Consider the following 25,071-nt stretch of genomic DNA (forward strand, 5'->3'; position numbering starts at 1 on the left):
ATCAGGGCACAATCCCATTTAAGTAGAAAGTTTATCACTGAAGTGGCAGAAAAGGCTCATTAATTATAGTCCAATTTATAAAGTTTATTTGCTTTTCCCTATAGGTTGCAAAGCACTGAAGGCACTTCTGAGGTCACTCGTTGAACTTCAGGATGAACTCCTTTTCCAGTACCCAGGCACACAGCACTTTGTCAGTGGCAAGAAGCCAGAACCAGACAGGTAAGCGCAGTGATAGAACAGCAGTGAGTGAGTTGTTGATAGGATATTTCAGTCATTTGATTTCTGCTCCAAAATGCATACTTTATTCAGACTAATTGCAGCGGATGTTGAGCAGGTGCTTATGAAGCTACTGGGAGTTTCAGCCGACAAGATTGTGTTGGCAGTCCAAATATAGTCCCAGTGGATGTGGATTTTCAACCTTTATTTCGCTGTCAAAATGAATGTTAGTGATTTCAGACTCAAAAGATTTATATGACACTTGCGGTGAGTTTTGTACGTGCCAAATCTTTCGTCTGTTGTTCTAAGTATTTTCCTGCTTGTAGTACATCTTAGCAGTAACTCTCAGTTGTGTCTCTTCATTTTGACATTTTACGGCTGTGTAAATATTAGTCAATATTCTAATTTTTTTAGTTCATAAATAAACTGGATCTATATCTGTTAAAAGCTTAGCAGTTGCCAGTTATCAAAGTTGTTTGATTTATTTTCCAGGGAAATTTAGTCAGAGCTGTAGGTATTACTGTTTCAAGAAAGGTGATTTATTGTTTCTAAGAAGCAGGTTGTTTTGATTCCCTGGACGAGCATTTCCTTTCTATCTTGTAGAACACAAACATATGAAATAAAAATGCCAAGCACTTAAAATAAAACCCAAGGAAATACTCCTGTAAATTAGTTACATGCAAGAATGTTGCACACTGCTGGAGTGAACATTAGCAGGAAGAGAAAAGATTTGGTTATATTAAGGCATGACCAATGATTGTGGTTAGTGTTGTACATATTATGCTAGTGCAGAGAAAATAGAATCCACTTCTATATATGCGATATTTTTTGTTTCCAGTGAAGAGATTCCCAGTGATGATGAAATTGAGGATGCGCAGAAGAGGAAAAGGCCACAGAAAAGGAAACTTAAAGTGGATGAGTACCCAGACTTCATGGCTAAGCGGTTTGCTGACCTCAGAACATTTCGTAATAGTACATTACAGAAATGGCATGATAAGACAAGATTAGCTTCAGGCAAAATAGGCAAGGTGAATTGATCTTTTGATTCTACATTAATTTTGTAACTTTGTCAAAGCAAGAAGGAAGATTGTTTGAAAGGATGTTTTGCAATTATGACAAAATGAAACTTTGTTTGCAAGCATACTATCTGGCTGTTATAAAAATGATTTCATAATTGGTTTATGCAGCCATCAAAAGAAGTGCATCAGGTGAGCTCATCTGACCGTACCAGAGTTTTGGGGCTGTATTCCATCATGCATCATAAATGGAAGGATGCTCACTTCAACCAGGCTAATCTTTTAATTATGATGCAAATTTTTGATCAGTTAAATATTTTACATTATTAATGTTACTGAACTTTGTTGACATGCCATTTAGTAAACGGTTTAAGTGAGGCTAGCAATAATTTAATTTATAGTGATTGCTCTTTCTTCTCTCTATACTTTTGGATCAATTACGTAGTGGTTGTGTTTAATGAAACCCTGAATTAAAGCTTTATACAGTGGAACATCTATAAGAAGGTAAGACGTTCAGTCAATAATTGAAAGCCCTCATTCAAATATACTCAAGTAATAGTGGATCTTGTGTAAAAGTCAACTCTGAACATTTGGTCAAGAAGAAGTCCAAAACTGTGCAGGTTAGGTGAATTGGCCATGCTAAATTGCTCATAGTGTTAGGTGAAGGGGTAAATGTAGGGGAATGGGTCTGGGTGGGTTGTGCTTTGGCGGGTCGGTGTGGACTTGTTGGGTCGAAGGGCCTGTTTCCACACTAAGTAATCTAATCTAATCTGTTATTCTTCATGTAACTTGATTCCTGACCTTTTGTCTAGAAAATCCAAATGCTTTCTACCTGTCACATGCTTGTCACTGAAATTAAACTTGCTTTGTGCAAATCTACTCATTCATATAATCCTAGGATAATGTTGAAGGTTATCATTGAAGGTAACTGTTCTTCATCTTATGCCTGCCCATGTTAGCATGGCATTTGGTTGCAATCTCTGTGTGTACTCCATTCCTGCTGATGCTGCCTTCTCATAAGGCAACATGGTTTCAAGAAAAAGCAACAGGTACTCAGCTCAATTCGAACTCAATCATGAAGATTGCAGAGCTTCAGCTAGAGAATTTGAGATATCAGAAGAACATTAGAGTTGGAGAAATCTTCCATTACAAATTGTGGTGATGTCAGAAAGCCTGGAATGTGGCTGCAGTTAAAATACAATGCAAATTGCCAGAAAGACTCAGTTTCTTGTAGATCTGTCTGAAATTTGGCCTGAAATAAGCAAGAAAATTTGGTGTTGCAGGTTTCAAAGCTATACCTAGATGGTGTACCATCTTCACGAAGAGGATATTTGTACTATGGCAGAAGCCTAGGGTTCAATGGCATCTCCAAGCAGAGCATGATGAAAGTGCTTTCTCATTTCAGCAATTTATAATCTTGTGTGGACAAAAGACTGCATACAGGTTTAGTTTGTATTGGGAATGTGGATGATACTTCCTTGAATTTTGACATGTCAGAAGTCGAACCGTGAGCAAAGTTGGAAAGAAATTAGTGCTCATGAAAACAACTGTTCACAGAAGAAATAGATTAACCATTGAGTTGTGTATGGGTCAAAACCTAAGCCAATTATGATATTCAATAGAAAAAATCCTCCCAAGACAGCAATTCTCAAAAAGAGAATTCATCCACATTCACAAGAAAGGATAGATGAATGAAGGTGGTTTGAAGATTTGGCTGAGGGACGTTTTGTGATTCTAACTAGTATGAGTACAAACAAAAACACGCACCATGTCAAGGATTCATTGCTGATATTGGATCATAAAACACTGATATTGCACTGTTTCTGGAGGTCTAATGAACCTTGTTCAACTTGTTCATTTAAACAAACCGTTCAAGTAAAGCATCAGAAAAAAGTGAAATAACTGGGCGATCAGAGGAATTACCCAAAAGAGTCTGCACACAGACTCTTACATTAGCAACCCTATCTGAATGAGTTATAGACACCTTGGATAAAATCAGAACAGACATTGTCATCAAATCATTCAAGAAGTGAAGGGTATCCAATGCAATTGGCATAGATGATTATTTGTGGATTGATAAGGCAGACAAATGATTGATTGATTTTGATTTATTGTCACAGTGAAAAGCTGTTTGTGAGCAGTACAGGCAGATCGTAGTGATCAAAGCCATACAGATCGTAGGGTGAAAAAAAACTTTGGACAGAGGCTTACAGGTTATACTGCACAGGACTTGCATGAAGCAAGATCAACATTAACAAGATCAACATTATTTAAAGTTAGAGAGTTCATTCACCAGTCTATAACGGCAGGGAAGAAGTTGTTCCTGAACTTGTTGGTGCATGTGTTCAAACTTCTGTGTCTTCTGCCTGACAAGAGATTGTAGGAGAGCATTACCAGGGTGGGATGGGTCTTTGATGATGTTGGCAGCCTTTCTACAACAGCGAGAAGTGTAAATGGAGTCCATGAATGAAGGTTAGCCTCCACGATGGTATGGACTGTGCACATAACTTTCTATAATTTCTTACGGTCCTGAACAGAGCAGTTGTCATATCCGTTATGCACCTGCACAATATTCTCACCTGTAAAAGCTGGTGAGGGTTGTTATGGACATGCTGAATTTCCTAAATTAGCTGAGGAAGAAGAGGTGTCATTATGCCTTTGTAACCGTTGTTTCCATGTGGGAAGTCCAGCACAGATTGTCAGTTATCGTCACTGAGGAACTTGACCCTGTCAATCCTCTCAACTTCCGTTCCGTTGAGGTCAATGACGGTGTGTTCTTCTTTCTTCTGAAGTTAGAGATCAGTTCTTTTGTTTTGCTGATGCAGGTTGTTATCATTGCACCCTGTCACCAAGCCCTCTATCTCCTTTCTGTGTTCTGACTCGCCATTGTTTGATATTCATCCTACCACAGTGGTGTTATCAGCAAACTTGTAGATGGTGTTATTTGGAATTTGGCTACCAGTCATGGGTGTACAGGCAGTACAGTAGAGGGCTGAGTATGCATCCTTTGGGTGCTTGAGTGTTATTGTGGAGGAGATGCAGTTGTCTGTCTTCACTGATTGCAGTCTATGGGTCACGAAGCTGAGGAGCCAGTTGCAGAGGGCAGAGCCAAGACCTAGTCTTGCAGTTTTGAGATCAGTTTGGAGATAAAGGTGTTGAAGGCAGAGCTGTACTCTATGAGCAGTACTCTGATGTAGGTATCCTTCTTGTCCAAATGTTCCAGCGATGAGTGCAGGGCGAGGGAAATGGTGTCTGCTGTGGACCTTTTGCATTGTTAGACAAACTGAAGGGGATTGAGGCAGGCTGGGAGGCTGTTTGTCCATATGATGATGCAATTAAAATAACAAATTGGGGTTTGTTATTTGGTTCTGAACACAAGGAAATGTAATGCACATTGTATGCATGCTTTGCTGAGTATTCTCCTCTTCACTGAGGAAATATTCAAACTGTATGCATAAAAGCAATACACTGCAGACCTGAAACAACAACTTTCTGAAGCTTTCACTTTTTTAAACTTGTATAAATTTGTGTATTTGATTTTGTCTTTAATCAACATAGTTGTTGAAAATTTAATGTTGCATTCTTTGGATGTTTATGAAGATTCATTATGAAAATGCTCTTTAGCTCTTTTTATTCTACTATTATGGTAGAATTGGCAAGAATAGTCTCCAAACTAGTTGCTCTTTGACAGTGGATTTCACCCCTCAAATATTACTCATGTAAAAGTTGACTTCGAACTTTCAGAAAACTGATTTTACACCAGCATCTATGGTATTTAATCACATACAGTTTAAGCTTTGATTGGTCTATTATGATTGTTTACTGTAAACACCAACCTATTTTGCTTCTCTTTTTTTTTAACTTTCTGACAACTCTTGACAAGCTAACTCCTTGTCTCCAGTCCTGAAACTAAACACCAGAACTGGTTTCTTTCTACCGGACATGGATAAATTGATAACTACTTACTTTGTTGGGTCAAGAACCTGGTTTCTCTTTTAAAAAAACAAACCTGGAAATGTACAATCGTATTTTATCTGTTTCATGCAAAGTTAATCCCTGACTCTGAGAGTTTTGACAGCTGATAGTAGCATGATAATAAGCTTCACTGTATTGGTTTATATATTTACTTGGTTGGACTAGTAAGTCATGTGCAACACTTGTATTGGAACAGTTTTGTTTTGATGTTTCATAGATTCTATTTTTTTAAAGAATATTGCCTTTGTGTAAATCTCATTATTTAAAACTAAGATTAAATTTACCTTTAATGCAGGGACATTCTAAGTTTTTTTTGAAAAGAAGTATGTTGGTTAAATGGAACGTTAACTGAATTCTTGCTGTCCTAATATTTTATTCCAGGGGTTCAGCGCTTTTGAGCGTTCCATCTTGACACAGATTGAGCAGATTATGATGGATAAAGAAAGATTGATAAGACGGACTCAGACCAAACGATCCGTGTATAAAATTCTTGGAAAAGTGGAAGAAGATTCTCAGCAGATTCCAGAGACTGTACATGGGGAGGTGGTATGCCATTAACGAATTAGAACTCCAAATTTATAGTCTGAAGATTATTTTGTCTTTCATATGTAAACATTAAAAGGATAGTTTCTCTGGTTGGATAAAGGCAAAGTGTAATGGTGTTTCATTGAATAGAAGATCTGAGAAACTAAAACAGTGAATGCTGAAAACAGGCTAGGTCTACTAACATTAGTGGAGAAACTGACAGCTGATGCTTCAGATTCATAGATTTAAGCTGAAGGAATGAACTGCTGGGTTTGAAGAAGATTACAAACCCAAAGCACCCACTGCTTATTCACTCTGCTGAAGATTGATTTCCTCTGTGTTTCCAGCCATTTCTATTTATGATTTGCTGTGTTTTGTTTTTCATATGAGAACATCCCAGGTTCAGTCCAACCCTGTCCTTACGTTTACTGTTCTCAGCTGGGGTGATGGAAGGAGCACTGTGGTTTGGCTCACTGCCCCAGTTGGTGGAGAGAAAACCAGTCAGAATTCATCGTACTGATCATTATCCAGTGACACCTGCTGGAAAGTGTATGTTGTGGTGTGAGCAGGTTTGGACTTGACTGTAATGCCTGCCACCCCCCACAGTCAGAAAGCCTGCCAGCACTAACTGTTTAGTTACCATATGAAGAAAGACCATTTCGGTAAAGTGTCAGAGGGGAGCCCCTAGAACTCCAATCCAGGAGGCATTTACACCTTCAGAGGGTAAAAATATCCTCAGTCTTTTGAATGATAAAACTGAATCCAGTGGCATTTGTGACTTTGAGATGATACAAATTGAAAATGTCACAAAAGATTTTGCTTAAAATATTTGGATCTTGTGTGTTGCTCTGGTATAACATTTCTTTGTTTTGATCATTGAACGTATTGGCTTTCAGCAGACATGTTTGCTTTATAAACTAAAACATTGTACTTTTAGTTTGGCATATTATTTTAAATAATGGAATCAAACATTTTAACAACTGTTGTTAATATACCCTTGAATGTTCTTAAGCAAACAAGTCCTAGAAGTTCAGAGAGATCTCAAAGTTTAATTTAAAAAAATAAGGCGGTAACCTTGGAACTCAGTGGGCTAATGCTTTGTATGATAAAACAGTGAGCTGTCAGATCAGTATATGTGAGCTAGATCAATGGTCTGTGTCATGTTGCTGAATTTGGGTCCATTGCTATAATTTGCCTCATTTAGACACCTGTTACTCCTGTGATGAGTACGTGTGAACAGTAGATTTGTATTGTGCCTCCTATGGATAAATAGCCTACCAAAACTGTGGAAAAACATGAAAGGAGGATTTCGTAGGCAAGATCCTTGTGGTAGTGAATGTACTCGAGAATGTGTCCCAGTTTTCAGTAGAGATCAAAACATCAAGAAGGGAAGGTACAAAACACCTTGGATTTGTTAATATATACTAAGATATCTTTTTCTGTATCTAGTCAATAAGCAATATGTGACAAGGCTTTCAGTGAACTTGGCATTTTTTTCCCGATCTTTGTAATGGACAGACCGATTATTTTCCTCCACAGGAGGTTGTGCCACAAGGAAAGTCAAATGCACATCTGAAAGACATAGATGAAGAGATTTTTAATGACGACGATTTTTACCATCAGGTGAGTGTTTGTTAATAGAACGAGAAGCTCACCTCCCCAGCTACTGTTTAACTATCAATAAAGCATCTAAATTGACGTGAGTAACCTAACAATAGAGAAGACAAGGGTTATTGCAGTTCAGGTTGTTCCAAATCAGAGAAATATTTCAGTCAGCAAGTCTTGTATTAAGAGACATTTTGCAATAAATCATCTCAGAAAAGATACGGAGCTGGCACTTGTTCTGGATGAATAGTGTAGTGACCTGGATAATAGGCATTGTTATCAACTCCTATTTTTTTTCAAAGCTGGATTAAAATGCCAAATGCAATGAGTAACTGTGATCAAGTTCAAGTAATGTCACATGGCTAAGCACTTTTTATTCTGGGGGATGCAGGGGATGTGGTCTTCCCAAGTCACGTGAAGTGACACTAAGTGATGTTGTGTGAATAGTTCAGCTGAGGAGATAGTGCAGCATCGTAGAAAAGTACTTAGTGTTCACTATGAATGTGATTTATACCAACACTTATATGGGAGGCTACAGTATACCTTGACCCAATTCTCATGCTGTCAACAATCCAAGCACATTGCTTTTATAATACTCTGGGGAGGAGTGCATAAGAGTCACAATTTTATTATAAACTTAATTATTGCATGCTGCTTTGATTAACAAGTCTGATTAACAAGTCTGATTGCTTCAGATTTTAGATATTTCAAATAGCAGAATGGAAGTAAGGAAGGTGAAATTCTTGCTGATTTCAGTTCTTTGTAGGCCTGTTTTGGAATCCCACCCCCAACTTCAAGATATCTGATTCAGTCTGCACATGCATAACATTGAGTTAAAAATCACACAACACAGGTTATAGTCCAACAGGTTTAATTCGAAGCACACTAGCTTTCGGAGAGACGCTCCTTCATCAGGTGGTTGTGGAGAACACATTGTAAGGCACAGAATTTATAGCAGAAATTTACAGTGTGATGTAACTGAAATCATACATTGAAAAATATCTTGATTGTTGACTCTTTCATGGTTCGAATACCATGATAGTTTCATTTCTTTCATGTGTAAATCACACAAATTTTTTTAAAAGTTGCATTCTCTCAGGTTAACTGTAACAATTGATGTTAGCTAGACAATATGTTGAAGGTGTTTAGCCCCCTGTGTTCTCTGTCTATGCCATGATGTTTAGATTGATTCTAATCTAAAACGTGAGATAACAGAGTTTTACATGAATTCATGCAGTTTTTGAGCAAAGTACAATGTAACTCTACAAGTACAAATTCACCCCACAAAATATATGTATATGTGTGCATGTGGGTCTTTGTGTGTGTCTGTCTGTCTGGGTTGGGGGGTTGTGAATGTGTAAGAGAGAGTGTATATATGTGTGTGTATGTGAGTGTAGAGTGTCCTAAGTCTGTGAGGGGGTTGCATGTGTGAGTGTGGGTGTCTGGGGTGGGGGGTTGTGAGTGTCTCTGAGAGAGTCTATATGTGTGCATGTGAGTGTAGAGCGGTCTAACTTTCTGAGAGAGGACGCATGTGAGAGTGTGGGAATGTGTGTGCATGTCTGTGTGTGTGTGCGCGAATAGGAGTGTGTGTAGTGCAATGGTGGTCACCTGTAGTGTGAGATGAACCCAAAGTCTCGGTTGAGGCCTTCCCTATGGGTATGGAACTTAGCTATCAGCCTCTGCTCGGCCACGTTTCGCTGCTGCTTGTCCCAAAGTCCACCTTGGAGGATGGTCACCCGAAGGTCCGAGGTCAAATGTCCTGGACTGCTCAAGTGTTCCCCAACTGGGAGGGAACACTCCTGTCTGTTGATTGTTGTGTGGTACCCATTCATCCGTTGCCGTAGTCTTAACATTCTGAAGTTGTAGACTATTTCTGAGGGGTAGTCGTGCCCTGACCATCCTCCTGCCTTGGCACAATCTGGCCCAATATAATTAAAAAATCTTCAAAATTCTTCACCCATCTTTCCATCCAAATTGGATTTTCTTTGCTCTAACATTTTAGAGAAATAAATGTCCCAGTACTGTGTTCTTCTGTCATGACTAATTAGAGGATAACCCTATTTTACATGGATAGTAGCAAAAGAGAGTGATGGAGCTTGATTACTTTAATTTGAGAAAATAAGTGTACATTTCAAATTGTGGAAGTGACATTCTTTAGTGGTTTAAAAAAAAACATCGGAATTGCAAAGGTTAGGCAGCAATGCTGCATTATTCCATTATGTGTCTTAATATGTAGAGATACTGCCCACGTTTTCTTAGCACTTTTGCTTGCTGAGTTTCAGAAGGTAATGATTCAATCTCAGGCCATTGCTAGTGCCTGCTTTCTGGAGCTGGTATAGTATTGGAATATTTACTAGTCTCCCTTTTTTTTAAAATATAGAGGTTGTTTCAGGAAAGGACACAATTTAGTGATTACTAAAACTCCATGTAAGAAAAACTTGTCAGCCAAAAATGTTAACTAATAAATATGAGATATTGTTCATGGAGAGGAAGCAAGGAACAAGTTCACATCATGTGAACCAAACTATGTTCTTTATCACCCGTCTTTGAAAAGATTCATGCTCTTAGCTTTTTTTTTAGTATACATTGAAATAACACATGCAGCATATTTTTGAGTTTAAAAATATTTCTTCACTTGACAAAGGCTTCATTTAATAGAGCCATTTGTATTACCCTATAATATTTTGCAAAGACTTTTGAAATAGCGACCGACTTATTGAAGAAATATTAGAGGGATGAAAGATGGGTGTTTGTAATGGCAGGTAACATGCTTCAGTCAATAAAACAAAACTTGAGGTAGTTGAGGCAGTGTTGTTAGCTGCAAGTCGTATTGACATACGTGCTTGGAAAATTTATTTTTTTACATTGTCCGAATTTAGCTTTTATAGTTCTTGAACGCGATTCACAAATATCAATGCAGTTTTATTTCTCCACGTTTCGAGATGGAAAATGAAATGTATCCTGCTATTTTCTATTCTGTTTTGATGATAAATGCTCTTTGGCACTAAGACCCATTGGCTGGTTAACACTAATGCTGGAGTGCAATTTTTTATGAATGCCTTTTTGTTCCTCCATTTTCCACATCACTTCTATGCTAAAGGCATTTACCCCCATCTGAGATACTGTTACCCAGACAGCTCTTCTGATATCCCATCCAGCTGACCACTTTTCACTTGCATCGGCAGACACTGAGAATGAGCAGTTTATTGCAGCTGAGCCCAGTCCTTTCCAACTCTGGGTCCTTGTGCAAAATCTGATTCATGCAAGCAATTATTTTGAATTATTTCAACTGTACCTCAACAGAACAATGTTAAGGGCAGTTGTATACTTATGCACTGAAAAGCACAGACTTCTCTGATCAGTATAGCACAGTGACTTGATGCCTTCACTGATTTGAACCATCAGTGGGTTCAAATCAGCATTATAATTAGAAGCTATTCTAAATATGTTGCTCCAGACTTGTACCAGATTTTAGTATTTGATGGTTCTTTCCTGACTGGAGGTCTATAATGTATATGTGTTTCTACAGAAAAGTGAAAACAGCCTTGAAAATTTGGGCAAGTTAAGATTAATTTAATGAAACTTCTGTTAGCTTAACTCCAATTAGTAATTGGGACTAATAATTTAGGCATTCTTTCTTTATAAGTTCTCCATTAAAAAATAGCCTGCGTTAAAAGGGTTAGTAAATGTGGAAGGGTTAACTTACATAACTAGATAATTGCTGAGTAAGCCAGATGTCTCCCTGATGCAAAAACTTCAGCTCCTTAAGAATCTGACACATCTGAAACAATAAGTAAGAGACATTCTGACATTCTTTTGGTTGAATGATAGTTGACACTTGTTAACACAGCAACTGTAGAATGTTCCAGATTGTGTGGCTGCTGTGCCAAATCATTCTGTCCAAGTGAAATAAATAGAAATGAAAACGTTAGCCAACATCTGGCATCGCAGCAAGGAATGGGTGCAAGTCTTGACTCCTGTAGACTCTAAATATGGTGCTTAGACTGTAGAGGCTTTAATCACTTAGCCAAACCTTGACAGATTTCTACGACAGCTCATCCCTGCCTTGTACATCACCCACAGACATCTGCTGAGCCGCCAGGCAGTAGCACATTCATTTTCCTTTTACAGTTTTCAATACATTTCTTCAGAGAGATGATCTGTAAAGATTACTGCTTCATTGTGTACAAGTAATTGTGGGAAGAGAGTGGTTGACAGACATACTGTTGCACCTGTTTCACTGACCTGGTTAATTTCTTCTGTTGAGTGGGATTTGGCAGAGATAGTCACTGAAGTTGCTGCAGTGATTAAGGGCACACGTTTACTGAGCACAGTGCTATGTGGGTTTACAGTGTCATAAGCCTGAGCATTGGTGGATTTGTATCTTTTATTTAGCTGCCAGAAGTGACTATGAGGAACAACAGTAGAGAAACTGACGGATTGTTTGTTTGCCAGAGAGATGGTGGAAGTAGGTCAGATAAAAAGACTTAGATGGGAGGGGTGCTTCTGGTAATATCGTGAGTGAAGTGACTTATCAATAAGATTGTACTTTCAGAATTTACCTCCAATTTCTGGTATCCTGAAAGTTCCTGCTGATAATGGTAATGAGTGTATATCTATTGTTATAGTCATAGTTAATTAATATTAACTGACATATATTAGTTTCTGGAAAACTGTAGTAATGTAATGCATTTTGATTAGTTATGCTCCAAAAATTAGTTGTTACTAAACAAAATATTCAGTAAACATTTTCATCGTAAAGATGAATGCTGTTTATGCGAAACTGAACACTGAACTTTGTCATTATAATTCAGCATTGAACACTTCTGGATTAGCTATATCACAAGTAGATTCAGAGTAAATTTCTAAATCTCTGTCTCAACAAACTTTAACTACACGTTTAGCTGAGGATTTTATACAGTTTTATATTTTCTACTTCTCTACCACATACCCATTTGTTCCAGTGATTGAGCCTGTCTGGTTGGTGCTGAATTATGAGCCTTCTGTGATGTGACCTTAATGTGAATTGAGCCTGCCCAAATCCATCCCACAAATAGAAAAGAGAGAGCAGGAGACATTTATCCTGTCATTGAGTCTTATTCAAACCCAGAACGAGTGACAGGATGTTGTAGTAACCCACCATGCTCCTCAATTCAATTATCAAACACAACCTTGTTTTCTAGTAGCACTGGAAAAGTTGAATCTGTCTTCATCCATGGAAGCTTCTCCTTGAACCTGATCTGAGCAGTGCTGTTTGAATTACTGAGAACTGATGTTTGTTGACCTGCAGAAACCAACAAAATGCGAATGCTATGAAAGAGAAAGGGAAAATTTGTTTTCTAATTATTTTCCTCAAGTTTATAATTATGTAATCATTTCTATTGTGTAATGTTTGTTAAATAATGTGACTTTTGCATTTGAATTTGTTTGTAGAGTTGAAATAAGTTGCAATGGATGGTACTACTAGTAGTTCTGATGCGCGGTAACTTACCGTGCACCAAAGGTTTATTGTTTCAGTCTTGCACTAAGATTATGGCATAATTTCAAGCTGACGCTTCACTGTAGTGCTTTGTTACCAAATGTGCAGTGTTTTAATTAATACCAATATTCTCAAAGTTATGATTTGTGCATTAATAGCTGTAATGTAATAATCATCAATATAACTTCTGAGTTTAAGTTGATGTATCTTGAGTAAAATTGAGTTTCTACAGATCTTTGTGAGAATAAGTCTTTGATAGATTCAAGTAGATCCAAATTTTTGTCTGTCTGCCCAGGTGGACATAAAGGATCCCAAGTTATTTACAAAGAAAAACCGTGAGTTCTATTGGTGATATGCAGTAGTTAACATTCTTCTCTCAACCTAAATCACCAAAATGAATTAAGAAACTCATTCCCAAATATTTTTGGGATCTTCCTGTGAGTTGTTGTATTTGATTGTAGTTCATTGGTTTAAAAAAAGCCCTGTTGAGGTATACCATGGATTTAATTTTTCTGTGCTATAGGAGTGGTATCATGCAGACTTAACAATTTTCATGGAAGTGTAAACTCCTCCCTGATATTGTACATGTTTAGCTGCAGTTGATTAAATATTCCATTTGCATGGGATAGCTAAGTTAGCAGCTTTTTTGTGTTTAAAACCAGAATTGAGAGTGCTTGATCTGAAACTTATGGAACTTTGCACTTACCTATCATTCAAAGTGAAATCTGCTCAGTACCTGTGCTGAACTCCAGCTAGTGAGTGATCGTGATCTTTGTTTTTCTGGTTCAGTCTTCACTGAACATTTTGCATTGATCAGACTAGAAATACATCATGGACAGTATTACAGTATCAGGTAAAGATATGTCCAGCAATTATTTATTTTGTTTTAGTCTTGATTTAGGAAGAACACAAAGAATTAAAAATACTTTGAAGGTATGCAAGATATACAGTTGGTAGTAAGTTACAAAACTGCCAGGAAACAATTGGAAAATTATATTTGTGTTTTATCCATATTTCCTCCACATTCCTTCCCACCTTCCATCACATTAAAAGATAACAATGCAGTTTTTAATATCTACTTAAATTGTCCAGTGCACATTGTGATGCAGCTAGCCTTTTATGGGAATAAAGGTTTTGTGTTAGGGTATGGTTGAACTCTGGCTTGCCGCTGTAATTGTGTTGTTAGTCTGCTTTAGCTTCCATCTTGGGTGTTTGCTATGAATAAAAGAATTGTGCTAAGTTTGCTTACCAGTGTTCCATTTTCTTTGCCTCACACTAACTTATGACAACCATTAAGAAAACTAAATGGGACTGGTAAAGAGAAAATTTATTTGATTTAAAATTTTAAAATCTAAAATCTAATTGCTTAATTTATTTTAATTTATAATTTTTTTTTGCAGCTCCTCCGAGAACTAATTGAGCGGAAGACGACTGCTATAGATCCAAATGATCAGATTGCTATGGGCCGGTAAGTGTTGAAAGACAACACTAATTAATAAATTGGGTTATGTTGATTGAGGAAAAAAATAATACTTCAACCTCATTTTGTAATTAATTATCAAGGTAAGTGTGAACATTCGAAATTTTACATTTTCTGCAAAGTATCTACAAAACTCCCCATTAATTAGATTTGGTCTACTCCTATGCAACTTTTTTGGTTCAAAATTAATTGCTTGCTTAAAATTCTGTTTGTTCATCTGAAATGAATGGCACCATAAAATGGCGTTTCTGCTAAATTGATTGTTTGATAATTGGAGCATAAATAGATTCTTCAAATTCAGCAAAGATTTCAGCATCAACATCAATACTATTGCAAACACAAGACACCAAAGGCTTTGTTCTATGATTAACATAATGCTGATTTGTTTTTGTGAAATTTCAATCAGATAAAATCTGTTCTTCCACCCATGCATGTGGATAGATCATAGATGTAACCATCTATTTGGTTTTGCAACATTTGATATGATCAAAATGGATTCAATTACAGTTATGTGATCAGATCTCTTTATTCTTATTGTCAATGTAATTTGTAGTAAATTTTCCTGAAGCTGACAAAGCATTTACAAAACCTGACATTCCACTTCTAAAGCACCTGTATTCCTCAATTTGTGGTGGGGGTAGGTGGAAGGGCATCAGTCTTAGAATTCCAACACACAATTTACCAATTAGAAACCTAACACTAATCAATGCTGTAGCAGGACTTTTTCTGTTTCCACCTCTCCAATCTTGACAATATCAACAGAGTAAAATTTACAGTGGGAAGCAAATACATTCAGAAGTTTTTTTTGTCAACAATTTGAGATACTGACATAGAGTCATAGAGATGTACAGCATGGAAACAGATCTTTTGGCCCAATTTGTCCATGCCAACCAGATGTCCCAACCCAATCTAGTCCCACCTGCCTGCACCTGGCCCATGTCCCTCTAAACCCTTCCTGTTCATATACCCATCCATATACCTTCCAAATGTTGCAATTGTACTCCACTCCACCACTTCCTCTGGCAGCTCATTCCATACACATACCACCCTCTCCGTGAAAATGTTGTCCCTTCAGTCTCTTTCATATCTTTCCCCTCTCACCCTAAACCTATGCCCTCTAGTTCTGGACTCCCCCACCCCAGGGAAAAAAAACCTTGTCTATGTAGGAGGTAAAAACAATGACTGCAGATGCTGGAAACCAGATTCTGGATTAGTGGTGCTGGAAGAGCACAGCAGTTCAGGCAGCATCCAAGGAGCAGCGAAATCGACGTTTCGGGCAAAAGCCGCCACCCCTACAGCCGTGGTCACCACCACTTCCACCCCCACCAGTGCCACTCACCTGCCTTCTGCTGACATGCCCCCCACAGACCCCACTGTCACTATCCCCACCCCCCAGAACCCCGAGGGGAACACTACCCCTGCTCATGACTCCACCCCCATTCCCCCCACCATCACACCCACTCCAGTTAAAGGTTCCGCCACCACTCCCGGCTCTACACCCACACCAGATCCCAGCTCCCAGCCTTGCCGAGTTTTCACCATCCCCCCAGACCTCCCCCTCACTGAGGACGAACGATCAGTCCTCAGCAAAGGACTCACCTTCATTCCCCTCCGTCCATGCATCAATGAATTTAATACACGCCGTGACGTCAAACAATTCTTCCGTCGCCTCCGCCTCCGAGCTTACTTTCACAATCAGGACTCACGCCCACCTTCCGAGGACCCCTTCGCCCACCTCCAACACACTGCATCCACCTGGACACCCTGCACTGGCCTATTACCTGCCTTTGACCTCTTCATTTCCAACTGCCACCGGGACATTAACCACCTCAACCTGTCTACCTCCCTCCCCCACTCCAATCTCTCACCCTCACAACACGCAGCCCTCCAATCCCTCTGCTCCAATCCCAACCTCACCATCAAGCCAGCGGATAAGGGGGGCATAGTGGTAGTCTGGCGCACTGACCTCTACACCGCTGAAGTCAAACGTCAACTCGAGGACACCTCTTCCTACTGCCCCCTTGACCATGACCCCACCCCCCATCATCAAACCATCATCTCCCAGACCATACAGAACCTCATCACCTCAGGAGATCTCCCACCCACAGCTTCCAACCTCATCGTCCGGGAACCCCGCACTGCCCGGTTCTACCTCCTTCCCAAGATCCACAAGCCTGACCACCCTGGCCGACCCATTGTCTCAGCATGCTCCTGCCCCACTGAACTCATCTCTACCTACCGCGACACTGTCCTATCCCCCTAGTCCAGGAGCTCCCCACATACGTTCGAGACACCACCCACGCCCTCCACCTCCTCCAAGACTTCCGTTTCCCCGGCCCCCAATGCCTCATCTTCACCATGGATATCCAATCCCTCTACACCTCCATCCGCCATGACCAGGGCCTCCAAGCCCTCCGTTTTTTCCTCTCCAGACATCCCCAACAGTACCCTTCCACCGATACACTCATTCGTTTGGCCGAACTGGTCCTCAGCCTTAACAATTTCTCCTTTGAATCCTCCCACTTCCTCCAGACCAAAGGGGTAGCCATGGGCACACGTATGGGCCCCAGTTATGCCTGTCTGTTTGGCTACGTAGAGCAGTTGATCTTCCGTAATTACACCAGCACCACTCCCCACCTCTTCCTCCGTTACATTGATGACTGTATTGTGCTCCCGCGAGGAGGTTGAGCAATTCATCAGCTTCACCAACACATTCCACCCTGACCTTAAATTTACCTGGACCATCTCTGACACCTCCCTCCCCTTCCTGGACCTCTCCATCTCCATTAATGACGACTGACTTGACACTGACATTTTTTTACAAACCCACCGACTCCCACAGCTACCTGGATTACACCTCTTCCCACGCTATCTCTTGCAAAAATGCCATCCCATATTCCCAATTCCTCCGCCTTTGCCGGATCTGCTCCCAGGAGAACCAGTTCCACCACAGAACACACCAGATGGCCTCCTTCTTTAGAGACCGCAATTTCCCTTCCCACGTGGTTAAAGACGCCCTCCAACGCATCTCGTCTACATCCCGCCGCTCCGCCCTCAGACCCCACCCCTTCAACCGTAACAAGGATAGAACGCCCCTGGTGCTCACCTTCCACCCTACAAACCTTCGCATAAACCAAATCATCTGCCGACATTTCCGCCACCTCCAAACAGACCCCACCACCAGGGATATATTTCCCTCCCCACCCCTTTCCGCCTTCCGCAAAGACCGTTCCCTCCGTGACTACCTGGTTAGGTCCACGCCCCCCTACAACCCACCCTGTCATCCTGGCACCTTCTCCTGCCACTGCAGGAAATGTAAAACTTGCGCCCACACCTCCTCCCTCACCTCTATCCAAGGCCCTAAAGGAGCCTTCCACATCCATCAAAGTTTTACTTGCACATCCACTAATATCACTTATTGTATCCGTTGCTCCCGATGTGGTCTCCTCTACATTGGGGAGACTGGGCGCCTCCGAGCAGAGCCCTTTAGGGAACATCTCCGGGACACCCGCACCAATCAACCACACTGCCCCGTGGCCCAACGTTTCAACTCCCCCCTCCCACTCTGCCGAGGACATGGAGGTCCTGGGCCTCCTTCACCGCCGCTCCCTCACCACCAGACACCTGGAGGAAGAATGCCTCATCTTCTGCCTCGGAACACTTCAACCCCAGGGCATCAATGTGAATTTCAACAGTTTCCTCATTTCCCCTTCCCCCACCTCACCCTAGTTCTAAACTTCCAGCTCAGCACTGTCCCCATGACTTGTCCGGACTTGTCCTATCTGCCTATCTCCTTTTCCACCTATCCACTCCACCCTCTCCTCCCTGACTTATCACCTTCATCCCCTCCCCCACTCACCCATTGTACTCTATGCTACTTTCTCCCCATCCCCACCCTCCTCTAGCTTATCTCTCCACGCTTCAGGCTCACTGCCTTTATTCCTGATGAAGGGCTTTTGCCCGAAACTTCGATTTCGCTGCTCGTTGGATGCTGCCTGAACTGCTGTGCTCTTCCAGCACCACTAATCCAGAACCTTGTCTATTTACCCTATCCATGCCCCTCATGATTTTATAAACCTCTATAAGGTCACCCCTCAGCCTCTGACGCTTTAGGGAAAACAGCCCTAACCTATTCAACCTCTCAGAGTCAGAGTCATAGAGATGTACAACATGGAAACAGACCCTTCGGTCCAACCTGTCCATGCCGACCAAATATCTTAACCCAGTCTAATCCCACTTGCCAACACCAAACTCCTATCCCTCCAAACCCTTCCTATTCATATACCCATCCAAGTGCCTTTTAAATGTTGCAATTGTACCAGCCTCCTCCACTTCCTCTGGCAGCTCATTCCATACACGTATCACCCTCTGTCTGAAAAGGTTGCCCTTAGGTCTCTTTTATATCTTTTCCCTCTCACCCTAAAACCTATGCCCTCTAGTTCTGGACTCCCCGACCCCAGGGGAAAGACTTTGTCTATTTGTCCTATCCATGCCCCTCCATAATTTTATAAACCTCTATAAGGTCACCCCTCAGTCTCCGATGCTCCAGGGAAAAACAGCCCCAGCCTGTTCAGCCTATCCCTAGAGCTCAAATCCTCCAACCCTGGCAAAATCCTTGTCAATCTTTTCTGAACCCTTTCAAGTTTCACAACATCTTTCCGATAGGAAGGAGACCAGAATTGCACACAATATTCCAACGGTGGCCTAACCAGTGTCCTGTATAGCTGCAACATGACCTCCCAACTCTTGTACTCCATACTCTAACCAATAAAAGAAAGCATACCAAACACTGCTTTCACTATCCTATCTTGCTGCGACTCCACTTTCAAGGAGCTATGAACCTGCACTCCAAGGTTACTTTGTTCAGCAACACTCTCTCGGACCTTACCATTAAGTGTATAAGGTCTACTAAGATTTGCTTTCCTAAAATGCAGCACCTCGCATTTATCTGAATTAAACTCCATCTGCCACTTCTCAGCTCATTGGCCCAACTGGTCCAGATCCTGTTGTAATCTGAGGTAACCTTCTTCGCTGTCCACTACACCTCCAATTTTGGTGTCATCTGCAAACTTCTTAACTGTACCTCTTATGCTCGCAACCCAATCATTTATGTAACTGACAAAAAGTAGAGGACACAGCACTGATCCTTGTGGCACAGGCCTCCACTGGTCACAGGCCTCCAGTCTGAAAAACAATCCTGCACCACCACTCTCTGTCTTCTATCTTTGAGCCAGTTCTGTATCCAAATGGCTAGTTTTCCACTGAGATTCCATGAGATCTAACCTTGCTAACCAGTGTTGTGGTTCTGTTCGCCGAGCTGGGAATTTGTGTTGCAGACGTTTCGTCCCCTGTCTAGGTGACATCCTCAGTGCTTGGGAGCCTCCTGTGAAGTGCTTCTGTGATGTTTCCTCCGGCATTTATAGTGATTTGTACCTGCCGCTTCCTGTTGTCAGTTCCAGCTGTCCGCTGCAGTGGCCGGTATATTGGGTCCAGGTCAATGTGCTTATTGATTGAATCCGTGAATTGCCTCTAGGAATTCCCTGGCTGTTCTCTGTTCACCAAAAATGGATACCCCCGCAATTTCATCAACAGATGCCTAAGGGAAAGACAATGGAATGAGGACATGCCACAACCAAAAGGACTAGCCACACTACCATACATCAAAAACATTTCTGAACTGACAGCCAAACTACTGCGACCACTAGGACTCATAACAGCGCACAAACCAACAGCCACCCTCGGACAACAACTCAGCAGGATGAAGGATCCGCTACCCAGCATGAGGAAAACCAATGTAGTGTACAAAATCCCATGCAAAGACTGCACAAAACACTACATAGGACAAATAGGAAGACAGCTAACGGTCCGCATCCATGAACGCCAACTCGCCATGAAACGACATGACCAGCTATCCTTAGTAGCCACACACTGATGACAAGCAACATGAGTTCGACTGGGACAACAGTACTATTATAGGACAAGACAAACAGATGTCAGGCTCACTGGTCTATTGTTCCCTGCCTTATCCTTAGCACCTTTCTTAAACAATGGCACCATGTTAGACAACCTCCAGTCTTCCGGCACCTCATCTGTGACTATTGATGGTACAAATATCTCAGCAATATTCTCTCCTAGCTGCTCACAAAGTTCTAGGGTACACCTGATAAGGTCCTGGCGATTTATCCATTTCAAGGCATCCAGCACTTCCTCCTCTAGAATATAGACATTTTTCAAGATGTCACCATCTATTTCCCTACATTCTGTATCTTCCATGTCCTTTTCCACAGTAAACACCGATGCAAAATACTCATTTAGTATCTTCCTCATCTCCTGAGGCTCCACACAAAAGCTACCTTGCTGATGTTGGAGGGGCGCTATTCTCTCCCTAGTTACCCTTTTGTCCCTTGTAAAAAACCATTTGGATTCTCCTTAACTCTATTTACCAAAGCTATCCCATGTCCCTTTTTTGCCCTGCTAATTTCCCTCTTACGTATACTCCTACTGTCCTTTATACTTACCTAAGGATTCATTCGATCTACTTCTTTAGTCATCCAGCATTTCCTATACCTACCAGCATTTCCGAACAGGAATAATCTTTCTCTGTACTCTCATTATCTCATTTCTGAAGGCTTCCCATTTTGCAGCTGTCCCTTTACCTGTGAACATCTTCCCCCAATCAGCTTTTGAAAGTTCTTGCCTAATATCATCAAAATTGGCCTTCCACCAGTTTAGAATTTCAACTTTTAGATCTGGTTTATCCTTTTCCATCACTATTTTAAAACCAGTAGAATTATGGTCGCTGGCCCCAAAGTGCTCTCCCACTGATACCTCAGTCACCTGCCCTTCCATATTTCCTAAGAGTAGGCCAAGTTTTGCACCTTCTCTTGTAGGTCCATCCACAGACTGAATCAGGAGTTTTTTTGTTTGGACATGCTTAACAAATTCCTCCTCTTCTAAACCCTTAACACTATGGCAGTCCCAGCCTATGTTTGGAAAGTTAAAATCCCCTACCATAATCACCCTATTAGTCTTACAGATGACTGAGATCTCCTCTCCAATTTGCTTCTCAATTTCTCACTGACTATTAATCTATAATACAATCCCAATAAGGTATCATCCCTTTCTTATTTTTTAGTTCTACCCAAATAACTTCCCTGGATGTATTTCCAGGAATATCCTCACTCAGTACAGCTGTAATACTATCCCTTATCAAAGATGACACTCCCCTTCCTCTCTTGCCTCCCTTTTTGTCCTTCCTGTAGCATTTGTATTCTGGAACATTTAAGCTACCAGTCCTGTCCATCCCTGAGCCATGTTTCTGTAATTGCTATGATATCCAGTCCTATGTTCCTAATCATGACCTGAGTTCATCTGCCTTCCCTGTTAGGCCTCTTGCATTGAAATAAATGCAGTTTAATTGATCAGTCCTAGTTTGTTCTCTGTTTTGTACCTGCCTGCCCTGACTGACTCGCTTCTTTCCTCAACTGTACCAGTCTTAGATTGAATTCTTGCCCCACTATCTCCCCGGGTCTCACCCCCACCGCCACTTACTAGTTTTAAATCCTCCTGAGCAGCTCTAGCAAATTTCCCTGCCAGCATATTAGTCCCCTTCCAACTCAGGTGCAATTCATCCTTCTTGTACGGTCACCTCTACTCCAGAAGAGATTCCAAAGATCCAAAAATGTGAATCCTTCTCCCATACACCAGCTCCTCAGCCATGCATTCATCTGCTCTATTCTTTTATTCCTACCCTCACTAGCTCGTAGCACTGGGATACATCCAGATATTACTACTCTCGAGGATTCCTGCCTAACCTGACTATATTCTCTCTTCAAAATCTCATCCTTTTGCCTTCCTGTGTTGTTTGTTCCAATGTGTATAATGACCTCCTGCTGGTCGCTCTCCTCTTTTGAGAACGTTCTGCACCTTCTCTGAGACATCCTTGATCTTGGCACCAGGGAGGCAAAACACCATTCTAATTTTTTGCTGATGGCCACAGAAACGTGTGTCTGTACCTCGGATAAGACAGTCCCCTAACATCTGTGATAAATATTTATTGGTATAGAGCCCCTGCCTTAAACTGCTGCAATATGTTTGCTACACCACCAGCACTTGTTAACTAGACCTTTTTGAATAATTTGGTATAACCAAGTGGGTTGCTAAGTCACTTCAGTCGACAGTTGAGAGTCAACCACATGGTATGGCTTTGGAGTCATATGTATGCCTGACTGGATAGGGCAGCAGATTCCCTTCCCTGAAGGGCAGTAATAAACCAGAATTGGTTTTATGACAATCTAGCGGTTCCTTGGTCGCCAGTACTGCTGTGTTCCATATTTAATTAATTAAGTGAATTAAATTCCCCACTTGTTTTTGTAGGATTGAAACTCATAAGCATTAATCCAAGCCCCTCGATTACTGGTCTACTAGCATAACTGTCAAACTCTCATTCCCCATAACTTTTACTCCGTTCCAATGCCAGCCAAAATAGAAGCTCAACATCCGATTTATGGAGGGTGCTAATATTGAGTGGTTTAAAAAAAAGTGATCCTACAGAGATATTATTGCACAGTATCAATCATTTGAAGATAAAGCTGACACTTTAAAACCATGAATACTTTGATTATGTAATTAAATTGTATTACTCTGAATAAAGCCAATTGAGGGATGATTTAACTGACATTTTTAACATTATAAGATTCAGTAATGTAGATACAAAGAGTCTGTTTCCCTTGGTTGTCAAATTTTACAGAGATTGCATGCAGACGTACCCAGTAACACCTGGAACTCTTATTTCCCACACCACACTGTGCGAGTTGCTTCAGTCGAAAACTTCATGCCTGCGACTGAGATTTGTGCTAGGTTGTCAAGCGATATGAAACATATATTGGGTAAATGAAGCTAATATGCAGATGACGGTGAAAGGACCGAACGCTACTATTAATATTTCAATGTTCCAAAGAAATAACTGTGCATGTCATTGATTCTGTATTTCACATATGTAAAAATACACATACCAGATATTCAAGATGGCAATTGCTTTGCCAGTTGAGTAAATACTATACAGTGTAGTGCAAAACCACAATAACAAAGTCCAGATTTGATTCTTCATCTCTACTGAATGGCTGATCGCAGTTGGGGACAAATTTAGTTGTTGTTCAGCGGTTGGCATGAGTGGCCCTGGGCTAAGCAAAGGAAAATTAGCCAAAACACCTATTTATGACCATTATTGTGTCACCATTTTGGAAAGAGTGGGCATTGTTTAACATCAGGATTATGCTGTACTCTTGTATCCAATCTATCTGCTGCTGACATTTACTGTAGAGACACAAGGAATAGCTGCAGAAAGTGCTGAAAATGCTCAGCATGTTAGTGAGCAATTGTGAACAGAGAAGCAGAATTAATGTCTTTCTTTGATTTTTTTTTTGCAAGGTCATCGGCCCGAAAGGTTATTCTTGGCCCATTTTCTTTCCCTAAGCATTCAAAGTCCATCTATTGTAGTTAAAAATCAGGCCTCTGTTTCACTCCCCATATGCTGCCTGACTAGCTGAGAATTTCCAGCATTTTCTGCTCCTATTTCAGATGTCCAGCATCTGTCATATTTTGGTTTGGTGTGATGAAATAATTACTTAGATTGCTGCTGTCTGTGAAACCTCTCCCAGCAAAAGCCAGTGTCCTCAAAAAAAAAAAAAGGCGGCAAGTCTGGAAGGCAGCTACTTTTTATAAACTTGGTATGTAATTAAAAAAGAAACTGTGGTTTCTTATCCAGCCTTTCCACTTCATTGCAAATGATCTGTTTCCAAACAGCTCCTTATTTCTCCTGTTGCTATTAGGGACAAGGAACTGTGCATGCATGTTTCTTTTCTGAATTTCTCCTGACACCCGGAGATTTAGCATGTATAGATAGCTGGATCATCGACTGGACTCAGTTAAGCTAAAATGGTGTTTAGATTGGTGATAGCTTGGAGTGGGACTAGAGCATACTTGGTTCACTTTTATTCCAGTGTCTATGCAGAGATGATTTGCCCTAGGAGCACAACTTCAACATTTACTGACAGTGCAAAAGTAGGCAGTGTATAGAATAAAGATTAATTGACACAATACTTTTGCAACTGGGTTTTGTGGTGTTCTTTAAATCAATCCAATTCTAATGATGCTTTATTTACTCCTATAGACAATGGCTTGCAATTCAGAAACTGCGAAGTAAGATTAAGAGAAAAGTAGATACCAGAGCGAGCAAAGGCAGAAAAGTAAGGTGAGTCTATTCTGGTAACTTTGCTACAAGGGGTGAACACTGAAGTCCAAAACCAATATCCAGAGATATATTCTGGTCAAATAATCAAAAATATCACAATACTGACTATATTTGGAAGCTTCTGTTGGGATGCACATCTTTCTTTCCCCCAGTTCTGTTGATTCTTTCTCTTTCCATAACATTGTTTCTCTGTCTCTTCTACCCTCTCCAACATATTTCATTTAAAATAAAGTTTGATGTCACTCCTGTTTATTTTTTGGGCTGTTGAGCAATTTTTTTAAAAATCTACTAATTTATCATAATATACTTGCTACAATTACTGTTCCAATCTCATTCAAGTTTGTTTTATTATTGATATTATTATGAAAACACCAGCCTAGTTTATCGATATTTTCTCCTTTTTTAGACTTAAATTTATAATATATTACTTCTGTCACCAAGACCTTGTCCACATTCCTCTGTGTTAAGTCAGTAGACACTGATTGAAAGTTTCAGGCCAATTTAACCTTCTCCAAGTGATAAC

At 40.6% G+C, this 25,071-nt stretch overlaps 1 protein-coding gene across 4 annotated transcripts in view; it reads left to right on the forward strand.

Annotated features, from left to right (window-relative positions):
• The window catches only part of aatf (apoptosis antagonizing transcription factor), a 115,591-nt gene that overhangs the window by 58,315 nt on the left and 32,205 nt on the right, over positions 1 to 25,071 (forward strand). For 2 of the 4 annotated variants that reach the window (XM_072589675.1, XM_072589673.1), the window contains exons 5-10: positions 105 to 219; positions 1,055 to 1,244; positions 5,589 to 5,753; positions 7,272 to 7,355; positions 14,217 to 14,284; positions 24,468 to 24,548. In XM_072589675.1, coding sequence (XP_072445776.1) covers positions 105 to 219; positions 1,055 to 1,244; positions 5,589 to 5,753; positions 7,272 to 7,355; positions 14,217 to 14,284; positions 24,468 to 24,548 — 703 coding nt within the window. The remainder of the gene's footprint in view (positions 1 to 104; positions 220 to 1,054; positions 1,245 to 5,588; positions 5,754 to 7,271; positions 7,356 to 14,216; positions 14,285 to 24,467; positions 24,549 to 25,071) is intronic. The other 2 variants (XM_072589676.1, XM_072589674.1) reach the window with 1 other exon arrangement.

Source organism: Chiloscyllium punctatum, chromosome 19 (genome assembly GCF_047496795.1).
Source record: "Chiloscyllium punctatum isolate Juve2018m chromosome 19, sChiPun1.3, whole genome shotgun sequence".
NCBI lineage: Eukaryota > Metazoa > Chordata > Chondrichthyes > Orectolobiformes > Hemiscylliidae > Chiloscyllium > Chiloscyllium punctatum.